Source organism: Delphinus delphis, chromosome 3 (genome assembly GCF_949987515.2).
Source record: "Delphinus delphis chromosome 3, mDelDel1.2, whole genome shotgun sequence".
In the NCBI taxonomy this organism is placed as follows: Eukaryota; Metazoa; Chordata; class Mammalia; order Artiodactyla; family Delphinidae; genus Delphinus; species Delphinus delphis.
The window spans coordinates 158631717-158648039 of record NC_082685.1 but is presented as its reverse complement, the minus strand read 5'-3'; the positions used below and the strand labels follow the sequence as shown (position 1 = coordinate 158648039).

The 16323-nt window shown below is 43.5% G+C and overlaps 1 protein-coding gene across 1 annotated transcript in view; it reads right to left on the bottom strand.

The window, feature by feature from the left end:
• The window catches only part of MYO10 (myosin X), a 219594-nt gene that overhangs the window by 168356 nt on the left and 34915 nt on the right, over nucleotides 1-16323 (bottom strand). Inside the window, exon 2 of the mRNA XM_060009646.1 lies at nucleotides 1473-1571. Within this exon, the coding sequence (XP_059865629.1) occupies nucleotides 1473-1571 (99 nt within the window). The remainder of the gene's footprint in view (nucleotides 1-1472; nucleotides 1572-16323) is intronic.

Sequence of the window (16323 nt, the reverse complement as noted above, 5' to 3'; positions counted from 1 at the left end):
AAAGAAACTGAATTCTCATCTGGGGAAAGTGAGATGGCAAGAGGGGAGGAGTGAAGGCAAGACAGAAAAATGCTGGCCGGGTCACTTGGTCCTTAGTTTACAGGTCACATCACACTACCCGAGAACCTGATGGGAAAGAGACCAGACGGGGCATCAGTGACTGGGAGACACTGGATTCCCAGTGGTCTCTTTGCTCCCCTCTCCCTGCACCCACCACCCCCCTCTCTCCATTGCACATCACAGCTATATCTTCACCAACAGACAAATACTGAAGCACCATTCAAGACTCTCGGATGAAAAAGTAACTGAGGAATTGCAAAATAGCCCAGAAACATCACTGCTTATTAATCCAAGAAATGAGGAAATGTACCACCAAGAGGATCATCTCTGCTCAAGGTTTTGATAACCAAGTAGCCCATCAGCCGCAAACTATACAACACTGACATTGAAGATTTTGTTCTCAACACAACTTGCAAACAAAATTCAGCAACTGAGAGTTTGAAATACTGGCATATGATGTCATTTTAGTCCTTTATGTCTTCAATTTTAATATGTGTCTCTGTGGGAGGTACCCATTTCTAAAATTAAAATTCCTTGGGATTAAAGACACACACGACTATATATAAGATAGGTAACCAACAAGGACCTACTGTGTAGCACAGTGAACTCTACTCAATATCTTGTAATAACCTATAATGGAAAAGAATCTGAAAAAAAAATTTCTATATAACTGAATCACTGTGCTATATACACCTGAAACTAACACAACATTGTAAATTAACTATATTTCAATTTAAAAATGTTTTAATTGGTTTCCTTATAAAATGGAGAAACTGGGCTCCTTTCACCATTGTCCAAATATAAGCAGTGGGCCAGTTTCTGGATTCAGGTATTTGTTTTCAGTGATATGACTTTTCACTTGTTTTACACTGAAGAATAGGGACCCTGGAGCAGTGGTTCCCACAAACAGAAGGAGCTTCTTCAGTTGCTTCACAAGGTGATGAAGAGGCTCAGGTTAGGTGGTTTGGTGCATCCTGTCCTTACAGGGACCAGGACACTGCTACAGTCTCACTGGCAGGCCAGTACTTCCAACACTAGGAAAGTTGACGAATTTTAAGGGAACGTGGTCATGAAACCAATCGGGAAATATTGATATATTTGAACTTTTCCTCAAATTGCTTGCACCCTATACTTCTGATTCTTCTTGATCCCCAGGAAGGAAACCAGCCAAGTGTGGTGCTCTTCTGTCCAGTACTAGTTAGAACACTTTGATTTCGATTGGGGAGAATTTTTTATTGTGTCGCTCACACACTCGAGGTGTGCATTACACATTCCTTTTGGGATTCTGTTGTATCACTTAGAAAAGATGTTTAAGGTATGAAGGGCGAGGTGAATAAGCACACGTGCCCTTACGTAGGGCCACCCAAGGAAGCAGAACACGGATGTCACGAAGTTGCAGGGACTCTGCTCACCTGACCATAGTCCGTCTGGAAGACAATGACGCCCTCTGCACAGGAATTTACGGTACTTGGAAAATGCTGGCCATTTTCTCTCAGCCAGACCCGTGTTCCCTGTAAACAAAACAAGCAGGATTTAACTATGAGTTTGGATTGCATTTTGTGGCAAAACACCACTCTTAAAATTACTATGACTACTACATTCCTTAAAAATCACCTTTTGAAAAGCAAACATCTTTCTCAAATAAGCAAGGAATGAATCTTCAAAGAAAGCATCGCCCACAGCCTTACACGTGTACAAGTGTGACTGAGACAGAGTCCCACCAGACAGAGAAAGGACAGAGAAAATAGTACTAAAATGCAACTGAGGGACTTCCCTGGTGGCGCAGTAGTTAAGAATCCACCTGCCAATGCAGGGGACATGGGTTCGAGCCCTGGTCCGGGAAGATCCCACATGCCGTGGAGCAACTGAGCCCGTGCGCCACAACTACTGAGCCTGCGTGCCTAGAGCCTGTGCTCCGCAACAAGAGAAGCCACCGCAATGAGAAGCCCGTGCACTGCAACGAAAAGTAGCGCCCGCTCGCTGCAAACAGAGGAAGCCCGTGTGCAGCAATGAAGACCCAACACAGCCAAAACCAAAAAATTAATTAATTAAAATGCAATTGATTTATATGGATTATATCTTCACATACACGCTTTAAGGCAAGCACCATTATCGTCCCATTTTACAGATGGAGAAGTGGAGGCCTAGAGGTAAAGAAACTTGCCCAGCATCACACATCCAGAAACCACAAGTTTAACCAGGTCACCACACTGCTTCACCCCAAGTCAAGAACTCTTTGGGACCTTCCGGCTCCATCTTCCCGGGTCCAAGCCCCATGCACTTGCCCACTTGGAGGGCATCAGGACACTCCACTGACTTCCTACTTGGACCAAATCCACGTGTCAACTAGACTCTCCAAGAGAGGGATTATTTTTTAGTAAATATCACAACCCAATCCACTGGTGTGAATTTTGGTAGGATTCCACCAGACACCAAATGCACCGCAAAGTTTGCGATGATATACCAACAGATAACAACTTCCAGATCCTACTGTTTTAACCTGGGCCACAATTTTTTGGCATTGATTTCATTTCCCTTTTTTATTTCTCCACTGGGCAAATAAAATGACAACCATAATACTTAGCCTTTCAATGCTGAATTTCCTCTTTCTTTGATTTCACAACATGAAAACTGTTTGTTTTCAAGGACAAGTGATAAAAAAAAAGTTTGAAGAAATTATTGGGTGTTCACTGATCAAATTATAAAGAGTTATCTTTATGGGAATTCTTGTACATGGTGATGGGAATGTAAATTGGTGCAGCCACTATGCAAACAGTACGGAGGTTCCTTAAAAAACTAAAAGTTGAACTACCACATGATCCAGCAATTCCACTCCTGGGTACATATCCAGAAAAAACAAAAACATTAGTTCCAAAAGAAACACTTACCCCAGTGTTCACAGCAGCACTATTTACAACAGCCAGACAGGGAAGCAACCCAAGTGCCCATCAACAGACAACTGGATAAAGAAGATGTGTGTATGTGTGTGTGTGTGTGCATGTGAAAATTACTCAGCCATAAACAATAATGAAATACTGCCATTTGCAGCAACGTGGATGGACCTAGATAAATTATGCTTAGTGAAGTAAGACAGAGAAAGACAAATACTGTAATGATATCACTTATATGTGGAATCTAAAAATATAACACAAATGAATGTATATGCAAAACAGGAACAGACTCACAGATACAGAAAACAAACTAGTGGTTACCAAAGGGAGGGAAGAGGGACAAATTAGGGGTATGGGATTAACAAATACAAACTATTATACATAAAATAGATAAGCAACAAGGATATACTCTATAGCACAGGGAATGATATCCATTATCTTACATAATATCCATTAACCTATAATGGAATATAATCTGCAAAACTAGTAAATCACTATGCTATACACCTGCAACTAACACAATATTCTAAATCAACTATACTTCAATAAACAAATACTTATTTTTAAAAGAGAATTACCTTTATGACTTATGTATACCCAATGTGCTGAAATCGCTTTAGTATCTCATTATGTTATTTCTACTCTGCTCGACAATTTCATCAACTCCAACAAAAATGAAAGAGTGTAAATTTAATACCAAAATTATCACTTGAAATAGCACATAAACTTCTTTTCTAGAACTTTCAACCTCATTTCATTGATCTGCTTAATTTCTGGGGTTTTTTTTGCTGTACGCGGGCCTCTCACTGTTGTGGCCTCTCCCGGTGCGGAGCACAGGCTCCGGACACGCAGGCTCAGCGGCCATGGCTCACGGGCCCAGCCGCTCCGCGGCATGTGGGATCCTCCCGGACCGGGGCACGAACCCGTGTCCCCTGCATTGGCAGGCGGACTCCCAACCACTGCGCCACCAGGGAAGCCCTAATTTCTCTTTTGATTTGAAATGTTAAGTGAAATATTAAAAATATATTGGTTATACATTCAACTTCTAGTTTAAGGGACTACTGTCACTCTCAACACAGAGAGATGGCAGGGGGAAAGCAATATAAAAGTAAACTAAGTATACCCATCACTTTATGCTACTTTAAGTTGTGTTACTAATAGCATAAATAGTAGCTTCCAGTAATGGAGTGCCCATGAGGTGTCACAGTCACATGCTAAGAGCCTCAATAATACTAATACTAAGCTAATCTTTGGTAAGAAAGGAATCCCTGCCCCGAAACTGAAGTTCAGAGCTTAAGTCCTTACCTAATGTCACACAGCTGGTGACCAAGCCAGGTCTCAAATCTTTCCAATTCCTAATTCCATGCTCTTTCCACACATCACACTGTCTCCTTAAAGTAATTCAGAAATCAATAAAATGCGCTAATAGGTCAGTCAACAACTAACACACAAAGGTCCCTTTAAGTGTTCAGTTATCACACACAACTCCTTCTAAAAGGGAAAATTTAATATATAAAAATCCAACTTACAAGTTACTCCCTCAGTGCCAATGTTGATCCTGCTTAAAATACACCAGCCAGGACCTAAAACGTTTGTTGTCAGCACTGTGACTCAGGATCCCTCGTAAGTCACCCTTGAGTTCAATGAAAGCATTTGGGGTCAGCAAGCTAGACCCTGGGGCTCTGGAAGGAGGGGGACCCAGAGGCAGGGCCACATGTGCATGAGGTTCCACAAGCGTTTCCGCCAAGATCAAGGTGGCTGGAGCCCAAGGTTAAAACGGCACCGGCTCCTGTTTCCCTTACGAGTTCTGTGACTCTCCCAGCATCCCCGCTACAACTCTATACAAGGACCTCCACATGGGTATCCCCTTTCTCTTTATTGTGGGAATTTTAAGTTGTTAACTCCAAACCTCTTCAACCCTCCCTCCGTAGAGGGGTTGAAATTCTCCATGATAAAGATGGAAAAGAGCATCAAAAATGAGTATGAAGTGTTTCTCTATAAACCCTGAACTGTCTTATTTAAAGAACACACGTAACACCAACACGGCCGAGTTGCCATGCCTGCACAGGTCAGTCACAGACCTCCGAATCCCACTTTGGGCTAAGACACAGGTAACGTCCAGAAAGAAGGACACGACTGTTTGTCAGTCCCGATTTCTTTATTAGCAAACAGCTCCTTTCCAAAAAGGACGTTTACTACAGGCATCTCTAAGACTGCTCTCTTTCAAATATCATTCCACACCAAAACTGCAGTATTTGTAATGTTCTAGAAAGAGACTTCCAAGTGCCTGAACTACTTTTTCATTCTTTTTAAAATTCACATGTCAGAGACTGCAACATTGAAAGCTTTCAAATACCTCCGTGTACACTCATACACACACACACACACACTCACTTAAATGGGAATTTTCAAACTCATAAGGTAAAAACTTTTACTCATTAGGTAAAACCATAAAATAATTCACAGTGGACCTCCAACCCAGAATCCTGAATCCAAAGCTTTGTTTGCTATGACCATCATCTGCTTTGCTTTGATCAAAAAGGATTTCATGCCCCTGTTGACCAAGTATCAAAACTGTCTATTTAGTATGAATAAACATTATGTTATGAAACATTACTGAATTAATATAAACTGTCACCAGAATTAATATAAACCTCCCAACTCCCAGGGGGTACACTGCATGCAGTTTCTTTTACTTGAGTTTTCTTGTTCTTTTCACCTTCTCATTTGAAAGTATGACCAAGCCCTTGTTGACACAGTCCTTCCTACATGAACAAACACACAGCTCAACCTCCTTAGTCCAAAGGTCTTTCTCAAGAGGTGTGAAGAGCTGCTAATAAACAAGTTTTACAAAATCCGCCCAGATTTCAAATCTAGAGCCCCACTGGCCAGTTTTCCTAAACCTACAGCGGTATCTTCCCCAGATAGGAAGGGAAATGCATTCGAAACACTCCCTTTGTTCTTTGAAAAAGTTTAAACAGGCAATTTTCATAGAATCAGAATTGCAAAGTAAAACTGGTGAAATGGATATTTTTACATAGATTGTTCTGGGTGGTTTCTCTCATCCCCCAAACTTTCTGCTTCCATTCCATTAGAATAGAACACATATGCCCAGGTCCAGGAAAGAGGCCACCCACAAGCATCTGAAAACGAAATCACAGAAAGACATTTACCAGACCATCCAAGTTTGAGTGGGGAAGAAAAATGTGCCCACCATATGCAAACCATTATATTCTCTCACTGTTAAATAAGACTGATAATTTAATGTACAATGCAGGCATATGGAGAAAGCTCCTAGCCGATGGAGAAAAATCACAATTGGAGCAAAGATACGCCTTTAAAAGTAGGTGGAACAAGTTTGATCATAAAATAGATGTTTTATTAAAACTTGGGACGTTTTCATCTTAATCTGAGACAGATACGTGTTAAATTCAACTTCTAAAAACTTTTTCTGCACATAATCAGCAGTAATAGTTTTACAAGACAAAGCACTTGCACAGAAAATTCCCACCTCTTTGATCTTTAGAGCAATCCTATAAGGCGGCGAGTAATACCATCCCTTCAAAAATAAGGTTTCCATTGCCAACAAATGATTTCCTGGCTCTAATAAAAAAAAAGACTGACCATACCAAGTGCTGGTGACAATGTGGAGAAACTGGCAGTGATATAAAATGTTATATCCACCTTGGAAAACGGTTTGGTGGTTTCTTAAAAATCAAAACATAATCTCACCGTATGTCCCAAGAATTCAACTCCCAGGTATCTACCTTCTCAAAAAAAAAAAAAAAAAAATTCTAAAAAGCCTTGTAAGCAAACATTCGTAGCGGCATTATTCATAATAGCCATATACTAGAAATCACTTGTCGACAGAAAAAAAAATGCACAATCTAAAAGCTGCGAGTTACGTTTTATTCGGGGACCTTATGGAGGACTACAGCCTGGGAGCCAGCCTCCCGGACAGTTCCGAGTTAACAGTTGCAAACAGGTAAGGGAGGAGCCAGGATATATAGGGTTTGTGCTGGGGGGAAAAAAAAAAAAAGTGGTCAAACATCAAAAGATGACTGCTAAGCACAAAACCCAACATCTCAAGTTAATGATTGTAGTGTTTTTCTATGTGTGGGAAGATGCAAGAGTCTGGGCTCATTGAAATTATTCCTTAGATATGCATCTTAACTATCTAGGGTCAAGATCCTATTTTTCTCCATCCTGAATTCCCCTCAGGGGGCACCGTTGGGGGCGACTGCAGTGGCTGATGGTGGGGACGTTCACTTTTTTACGGGAATGGCGGGCACCATTTTCTTGTCCGCACACTCAGATGTCCATCAACTGGTTCAGAAACAAAATGCGATAAATCTACACAAGTCTTAGTAATAAGAAACAAATCACAGAATCACCAACAAGGATGAATCTCAAAAACATTATGCTAAGTGAAAGAAGCTACACACAAAAAGGTAGAGAAGGGGCAAATCCATCAATGCAGAAACTAGATGAAGAGATGCCCAGAGCTAGGTGTCAGGGTGGGCACGCTGCCTGCACGTGGAAAAAGGAACTCTGGGGGGTCGATGGAACTCCTCTAAAACTGGACCGTGCTGATGCTGCACAACTGTATAAACGCACTAAAATCCACTCAATTGTGAATCTACAACGGGTGAATTTTATTGTACGTATTTATACCTTGGTCATTGCAAATCATTTAAAAAAATTGTCTCCCAGCCTATGTACTTCTCAATGGTACATGAACATTCTTAACCGCTCCATAATGGGAAAAACCCAATCATGTCTCTATAACCGAGCAACTGCAGTATCAAGAAACACACACACACAGCCATAATGACTGCATGGAAGAGCTGTGTTGAAACTCTGAAGATGGGTGTTGGGTTCATTAAGTTCTCCGCTCTTCATTAGGTAGACAAGGGGGCCTCGGAGACTACAAGGCTACAAGGAGACATGTCCGAACTCATCTCCAGGTGAGGCTGTGGGAGAGGGCGTCCCTGTCTCAATCACTGGCCCCCCTCCCTGGAAGATGATCATAAATCCCCGGCCAACGGTGTGTGACTGCAGTACCTCCTTGGGCAAGAAGTTGTACCTATCTCCTCCCTGCTACCACGGAAACACAACGTAGCTCTGCAAAGCCTAAAGTATTTACCTTCTGTCCCTTTACGCAGAAAGTTTACTGATCCTCATTTAAGAAGATCAAACTTCTACCATAGATTTCAACTTACTGTTGCCCCATTTTTAAAAAAGTTTTTTTCTTTTAAACTATTACATTTCTCTTCTGATTTTAAGAATGATTCTCTTCCCTGAACTTTGAAAAAAATGAGTTTAAAAATAAGGTAGGAAAACAACCCTAAAAAGAGATAATGATGATGGACTTTAAATACCATGCTGTGTGGCATGTTCTAATTACAGATTCACAGAAAAGAGAACATTCTTTAGCCAAACACACAACTCAGTCTTAGACCCAGAACGGGGCACTGCACTTATTTTTCTCCCACAACTGCTTACTTGGCCCACATTGAGTACCACGGTTCAGGAGTCTAACAATCTACACCATAAAGTAACAAACGGTTCCTGAAATGAGATCTGCTCTTTTTTTTTTTTAAAGACAAAGAGGTCAAATAGATTTGTAATGGAAAGATTAATATGGTTATTTAAATCTGCAGTAAGTTAATCAGCCAAAAGAAAGTTCTCTTTTGCCGGCAATGACTTAGTAAAGAAGTAACTGGCTTAGAAGATGTCTAATGTAACAGGCTGGGATATGGGGGGGGGTCCCTGCTCTTGAAGATACTGAATTCCAGAAATGAGATGTGGGTAAAATGTGTTAGTACAAGGATTTAAACAGTATTTTAAAAACTGAGGTGTAACTGACATGTAACATATTAGTTCCAGGTGTACAACATAATGATTTGATATCTGTATATACTGAGAAGTGATCAACACAGTAAATCTAGTCAACATCCATCACCGCACATAGTTAATTCTTTTTTTCTTATGAGAACTGTTTATTTTTGTCGGTACGCGGGCCTCTCACTGTTGTGGCCTCTCCCGTTGCGGAGCACAGGCTCCGGAAGCGCAGGCTTAGCGGCCATGGCTCACGGGCCCAGCCGCTCCGCGGCATGTGGGATCTTCCCGGACCGGGGCACGAACCCGCGTCCCCTGCATCAGCAGGCGGACTCTCAACCACTGCGCCACCAGGGAAGCCCTATGAGAACTTTTAAGATCTACTCTCTTTGCTAAGAGAGTAGGAAATATACCATATGGTATTATTAACCCTAGTCACCATGCTGTCCATTAGGTCCCCAGGATTTATTTTATATCTGTAAGTTTGTACCATTTGACCCCCCTCACCCAATTCCCCCACCCCCTACGTCTGGCAACCACTAATCTGTTCCATCTATGAGTTCGGGGGGGGTTTGTGGGGGAAATGTTCCCACGTAAGTGAGATCTCTCCTCTTTTATAGTCATTTTTGTTGTTGGAAGTAGGAACACCTTTTCATCAACTGAACAGATGCTATTTTTTTGCAATCCTTATCACTCAAATCCACCTCAAAGGACACAGGGCATTTATAACATACAGAGTCCTAACACAGGTTCTTCCACCACATCACTACTGACATTTTGGGTGAGGTAGTTTTTTGCTGAGCAGAGCTGACTGTCCTAGTTGGGAACCACTGGTCTAGAGTAACAGAAAGTTCTAGAGCCACAGCCAAATTAAAGGAGTTTTCAAACCCATTAACTGAAAGCAGACTCCACTGTCTCAATTCTAGGAATTTCCACAACCTCCCAAAGTAGGATCAGCCCAGACACGGTCTACCTGGGGCAGATCTAATTTCCGGTGACCTTGGCTGGGTGCTTACACAGGGAAGGGAGGGGCCTGTACAATGTGATTCAAAACATCTGACGAGCAGAAGGAAGGAGGTCTCCGAGGCAGACAGCTGGACGGCAGTACTAGCGGGACTCTCTCCTTTTTCTCCTCTCTTGCCACTGTGCTGTTTTGGGTTTTTTTAAATGTACTTTTCATGTTTAGAACTCACAATGTTTTTATGCAGACAGCTGGAACTGCAGAGACGAAACCTCTCCAAACCCTGTGCTCTTTCACCTCAGGGGAGATTTCAACCCCAAGGCCTTGCAAAACCTCAACGCACAACTTGTCAGAATGTTTGGAAACGGTGCAGGTGAGAACAAAGTGAAGCATCATCACGCGTACAGAGTGAGTATGAAAAATACAGCGTGAACACGAGCAGTGGGGACAAAGGAGCATTGCTGGCTGGAGACAAGCTTAGAAATGAAAGGAAAAGGTGGAGCCCAAGGCATCTCCCCTGCAGAGACAGCCACCCCTCGAGAGGGGACCTGGAAAAAGTGAAGCAGCTGGGCAGCCACCGTCCCCAGCATCCCTACTGCCGCGGGTGGTCTGTGCATTCCTCGCCACGCAGCAGGCAGAGCATGGGGCCGCCGAGGCTGAGTGATCCCCTGACTCACTTCCTCCTCGTGACTGTGAGGCTTCAGACCTGAGGCTGGCACTCCTTTCTGCACAACCGTCTCAGATGCCAAAGAGCCCTGGACTGCTTGGCGCCCAGTGGAACTTGGGCGGTTTCAGGCTCAGTGCTCAAAGGATGCAGAATTCAGGTAGTGCGGGCCCAGCACCAACTGCTGAGGAGGGAAAAGTAATGACAGGAGGCTGGGCGCACACAGCCCGGAATGTCAGAAGCATGTGGCGTAAGGATCCCAAGTTTGTACCATTTCACTGTGGTTATGGAACAGCGATGGTGTTTGTTTTCTACAATAGGCAACGCCAAGAACAACTGTTCTACACCCATCAGAGCTGATGCCACCATGAAATTCCAGGGGAAAATGTATTGCTGACACTCATCTTCAGAACTCATAGACATAACCCCTCCCACACAAACACTCCCAAAGACTGTGTGAGAAGTGTGGCGTTAACTCCCCAAACTGGCCTAGGGAAGTCTTTAAAGGCACCGCTTTTTTTTAATATATATAAGGAATATATTCCAGCTCTCTGTAGTTGAAATGCGCTTGTAGCTGTCAGCTGCGTCATCATCAGGGGCAACATCATTTCTTGGGCCTGGCTATGGGCCTAAAGATCATTTATAGCACTATTCCCAGAGGAAGATGTGTCATGTCCCAAACACCTAACCATCAACACATAAAAAACAGTATGGTTGTAAACTGAGACTGCCTACATTCAATACTATAAAGTTCACAATCTGTCCCGTGCCCCTGGAGAGTTCCCAGTGAGAAGGATCGTGTGGCATCCATATTCTTTCCCGCTGTCCGCCCGTAAGGTCAAACTCTGTCACCACTATGAGCTGTAGCTTCCATGCAGAAAATAACATGAAGAGTGCATGAGCAGTAGGAGGTGGAAAGGCAGAAAAAAGAAGAAAGAAAACAGTAAAAGATTTTGCCAACAATAAACTAATCTTTGTTCATTGTTGCCCAGGTGAAGATACAAAGACACATTGGTATCCCCCGCTCCCAATCAAAACAAAAACAAATTATGCTAACGGGCAAGACACCTTATTTATGAACTTGTAATTCTTTAAAGAGTGTATTCGGACTTCCCTGGAGGCACAGTGGTTAAGAATCCACCTGCCAATGCAGGGGACATGGGTTTGAGCCCTGGTCCGGGAAGATCTCACATGCCGCGGAGCAACTAAGCCCATGAGCCACAACTACTGAGCCTGCGCTCTAGAGCCCGCAAGCCACAACTGCTGAGCCCGCGTGCCACAACTGCTGAAGCTCGCGTGCCCAGAGCCCATGCTCCGCAACAAGAGAAGCCACCGCAATGAGAAGCCCGTGCGCCACAGCAAGAGTAGCCCCCCCCACCACAACTAGAGAAAGCCCGCGTGCAGTGACGAAGACCCAACGCAGCCAAAAATAAATTAAAAAAAACAAATAAATAAATTTTAAAAGAAAGTTTATTCCCCTGATTATGGGGTTCCAACTTGCCAACTGATTCCATCCCGGCTTTATATTCTAATTTTCTCTACCTTCCTCACAACTCCTCCAAACAGCTTTTCAGTTTTTCTTTCAAACTACAGTGACTAGAAATAATCCCAGAAACAATTTGACACTGAAAGAAACGAGACATCTCCAAGCCGCTGAGACAATCTCAGACAGTGTAGGAATATGACAATCCAAGGAACAAAAAACGAATTATTCCATCTCTTAGTTAACCAATCATCACACAGCCAACACATATGTGTTTAAAAGAAAACAGAAAATGGACCCAAAGAATGAGCCAACACACCTAAAATCTAGTCAATCTATAAGTCACTTCACCCATAAATCCATCTACCCACCCATCCGGCCAGCTTTCCGCAAGCATCTTTTGAGCCCCCTACTACGTACGTACCAGGCACTCTGAAAAGATTCACCAGTATATAAAACCTGCTCTAAACCATTTATATGTTAGAGGTAAAACTATGCCTGCTCTAATACTCTCTTCCTATATAGTCTTTCTTCTGAAGAAAGGAATTAGGTAACAGGAAGAGCAGAAGAATAAGAGAAGGAAGAGAAGCAGGTAAATGGGAATGGGCCTTGCAGACTTTATAAAATGAAGACAACTGTTCTAAGAACTCTCAAAAACTACTGGAAATCCTCTCTAAGGGACACAAAACAAAAGGCTTCAGAACTGCGTTCCATTCTTCCTTTTAGTGGAAACAGTAGGAGATATAGAACAGAAGGGACAATAAAAGAACATCACAAGATGTTTTCACTCCTCGTGGAATGTAATACCAGACGTCCTCTACCTCTTATTTCCTAGAGTTCTGTCCTTTTCTTGTCAAGAGACAAGAATACTTTTCTTTCAAACACACACACACACACAAAAAAACTGGTAAGATAATCTTAATGAAATCCTGGCTGTATTCTGGCTACCATCTGTTTTTAGAAAAAATACACAAACTTACTCAGGAGTTTGTCGTTACTTCATAAAAACGAATGACCCAAGATCACAGTAGGAAGTAAATAAACTTGAAACGGCTATTTCTCATTTCAGCTGCGTACATGCTCCTTAATTCCTTTGCAGGATTTTATTGAATTCAAAAACATTTAATCTTTTTCATCAAATCCTACTTCCTGAATTGAGAGTTGCACAAGAAATCATCCAGCCCCAAAGTGACAGGTAACATGTTGGTGAGAACATGAAAAAACTAGAACCCTCAGACCCTGCTGGTGAGAACATGGAAAAACTAGAACCCTCAGACCCTGCTGGTGAGAATGTAAAATAGTGCAGCTGCCCTGGGAAACGGTCTGGCAGGTCCTCAAAAAGTTAAACATAGTCACTATACGACCCAGGAATTCCACTCCCAGCTATATACATGAGAAATGAAAACATATGGCCACACGAAAACCTGCATATACATGTTCCCAGCAGCATTATTCACAACAGCTCAAACAGGGAAACAAACAAACTGAGGGACAGACTTTTTAAAAAATGTGGTATATTCGGAGAACGGAGTATTATTCAGCGATAAAAAAGGATGAAGAACTGATACACGTTACAGTATGGATGAGCCTTGAAAACATTACACTGGCTGAAAGCAGCCAGTCACCAAGCACCACGTATTGTAGGATTCCATGTACATGAAATGTCTAGAAGGTAAAGCCAAAGAGACAGAAAGCAGATTGCTGGCAGCCTAGGGCAGGTGTAGGCAGGGACTGGGAACAGGGCGTGACTGCTAATAGGTGTGCGGTTCCCTTTGTGGAGTGACGAAAACGTTCTGGAGTTAGACAGTGGTGATGGTTACACAGCTATTAGTATATGTGAGCGTTCGTATATGAGGATATTACGCCAGTAGTATACTTAGTGAACACACTAAAAACCACTGAACTGGGTACTTTAAAAGGCTCCCTTCTATATGTGAATTATCTCACAAATGGAAAAGAGGAGAGGGGGAGAGAGACACACAGCTGCAAGAAAAACAGGCTCACACCTGACTTCATTCACTCCCTGGATCCAGTTATCCCAAAGGCCATCTTCATCCCTGACCTCCCTCATTACGCAGGTCCAAGAAATTCCTCTTTCCAGTTTACACTGGTTTTTACTGAGTCTCCATCATTTGCAAGCAAAGGAATAGCAGCTATTATTATTTTTTTTTTTTTTTTGCGGTACGCGGGCCTCTCACTGTTGCGGCCTCTCCCGTTGCGGAGCACAAGCTCCGGACGCGCAGGCTTAGCGGCCATGGCTCACGGGCCCAGCCGCTCCGCGGCATGTGGGATCCTCCCGGACCGGGGCACGAACCCGCGTCCCCTGCATCGGCAGGCGGACTCTCAACCACTGCGCCACCAGGGAAGCCCTCAGCTATTATTTTTGCAGCAGACAAATGTCATGACTTTCAGAAGACATCTAGAATGCAATTCACTCACCCATGTCAACGACCATAAGTTTTATATGCTTTCCCTAGAACGTCGAAACGAGTTATTTCAGTGCTTTGACGACGTGATGTATGTTATACTAGGATTTTATCACCTGTATTATAGGAGGCAGTGGTGGGTTTGTTTCACTAGCCAGTGAATTCCCAGCACCTAGAACAGGGCCAGACACACTGGATGAGGGATAAGTATTCATTCACTCTGAATCCCAAATCCTATCTCAGGGCCCCGCGCACTACCCAGGGAACACATGGTGGCATCTGCAGGAACCGTGCTGCTCACAGAGAGATGCAGCATCACTCAAGATGTCGGTAAGAGGCCACAGAAACCGCATTGGATGCTTCCCCAGAAGGTGTGGACTCAAATCCAGCTCTACTACCTGTAGCTCAGGACAGCTGTAAATTACTTGAGACTTCTCCATGCAAACTGAGGAGTCATCTAACTTGTCTGTTGTACAAGCACAAGATCACACGAGACAGCTTACCAAAGTGCTCCAAAGGCACAGGGCCCTCGACACAGCGTGGCAGTATCTATATTTGGGGTCTTGCTGCCAGCACCTCCCAGGTCACACCCAGGAGGGCTTTCAGCCATCGTATGGTTTTCATTCCGCTTTCCTCTGAACGCCAAGCTACAGAACCTAAAAACACACAGGCCTAGTTTAAATAACCACGGGAACTGACCTCTCCTCCCAACCACCAAAACTACAACTTCAGTTGCTTTCCAGCTACAAAGCACTTAAAAATAACTTGCAAAGACAGGCTACACCCATCAGGAAGGTGATGGGGGTGCTGAGGGTGGTGGAAACAGTCTAAGTGACCGAAGTGCCTGTGTTTGTTCCATTTGATATCTACCATGATTTTATCTAAATAAAATTATTTCTCTCCTGTGCCAAAACCCATTCCATCTCTTCTTGGGTTCCAGAGAGATCTGGGTAGAGAAAGACACTGTCTTAAAAAGGCAGCCTATCCAACAGCCCAGTGGCAATGCCAGGTTATGCCTCCATCACTAACTTGGGCTGAAATCTGAGATTCTTCTCCAAGGACACAGGCCTCTCCGTTGGAGGGCAGGTACAAGACATGGAGGAGGACACACAGGCACCTGGCACACGACAGGCCAGAGAGGCGGCAGAAGGCAGCGGGGTTTGTGGTGGTTTTGCCGTTGTTAAGTCAACCTTTTATTTTCTGAAGAGCTCCAGATTTTACAGAGAAGTTGCAAAGCTAATACAGACAGTCCCCACACACCTTCACTTGGGTTTCCAGAACTGTTAACATTCATCACAGCTAAGGAGCCAACACAGGTGCATTACTATGAATGCAACCCAACACTTCATGTGGATTTCACACCAGTGTTTCCCTGACGTCCTTTTCCTGTCCCAGGATTCCATCCAGCACATTCTACTTAGTCCTCATGCCTCCTCAGGGCTTCTCTGCTCTGTGACAGTGTTTAAAGACTTTGGCAGTTTTGAGGAATACAGGTCAGGTATTCCGTAGACTGTCCCTCCATCAGGGACTGTCTTAGGTTACCCTGGAGTATAGTGGTTTCCAATGATGGTTCAAATCCAGGAGTCAAACTGCCTGAATGGGAATCCTGGCTTTATTGCCTCTTAGCCACGTGGCCTGGGACAAATTAACCTCCACAGCCCTCGGTTTCCTCATCTTCAGAAGAACAAATAAACCCTCCCTCCCTCCAGGGTACTGTGGAGATTAAACAGGCTATAACTCTGAGAACGAAGGTGAGGGGATAGTCAGGAATTCTCCACGGGGAGACACAGTCACCGACTGACTGAACACAGATGCTGGGCCACTGCAATCCCACTACTGGGCATATACCCTGAGAAAATCATAATTCAAAAAGAGTCATGTACCACAATGTTCATTGCAGCTCTATTTACAATAGCCAGGACATGGAAACAACCTAAGTGTCCATCATTGGATGAATGGATAAAGCAGATGTGGCACACATATATGGAATATTACTC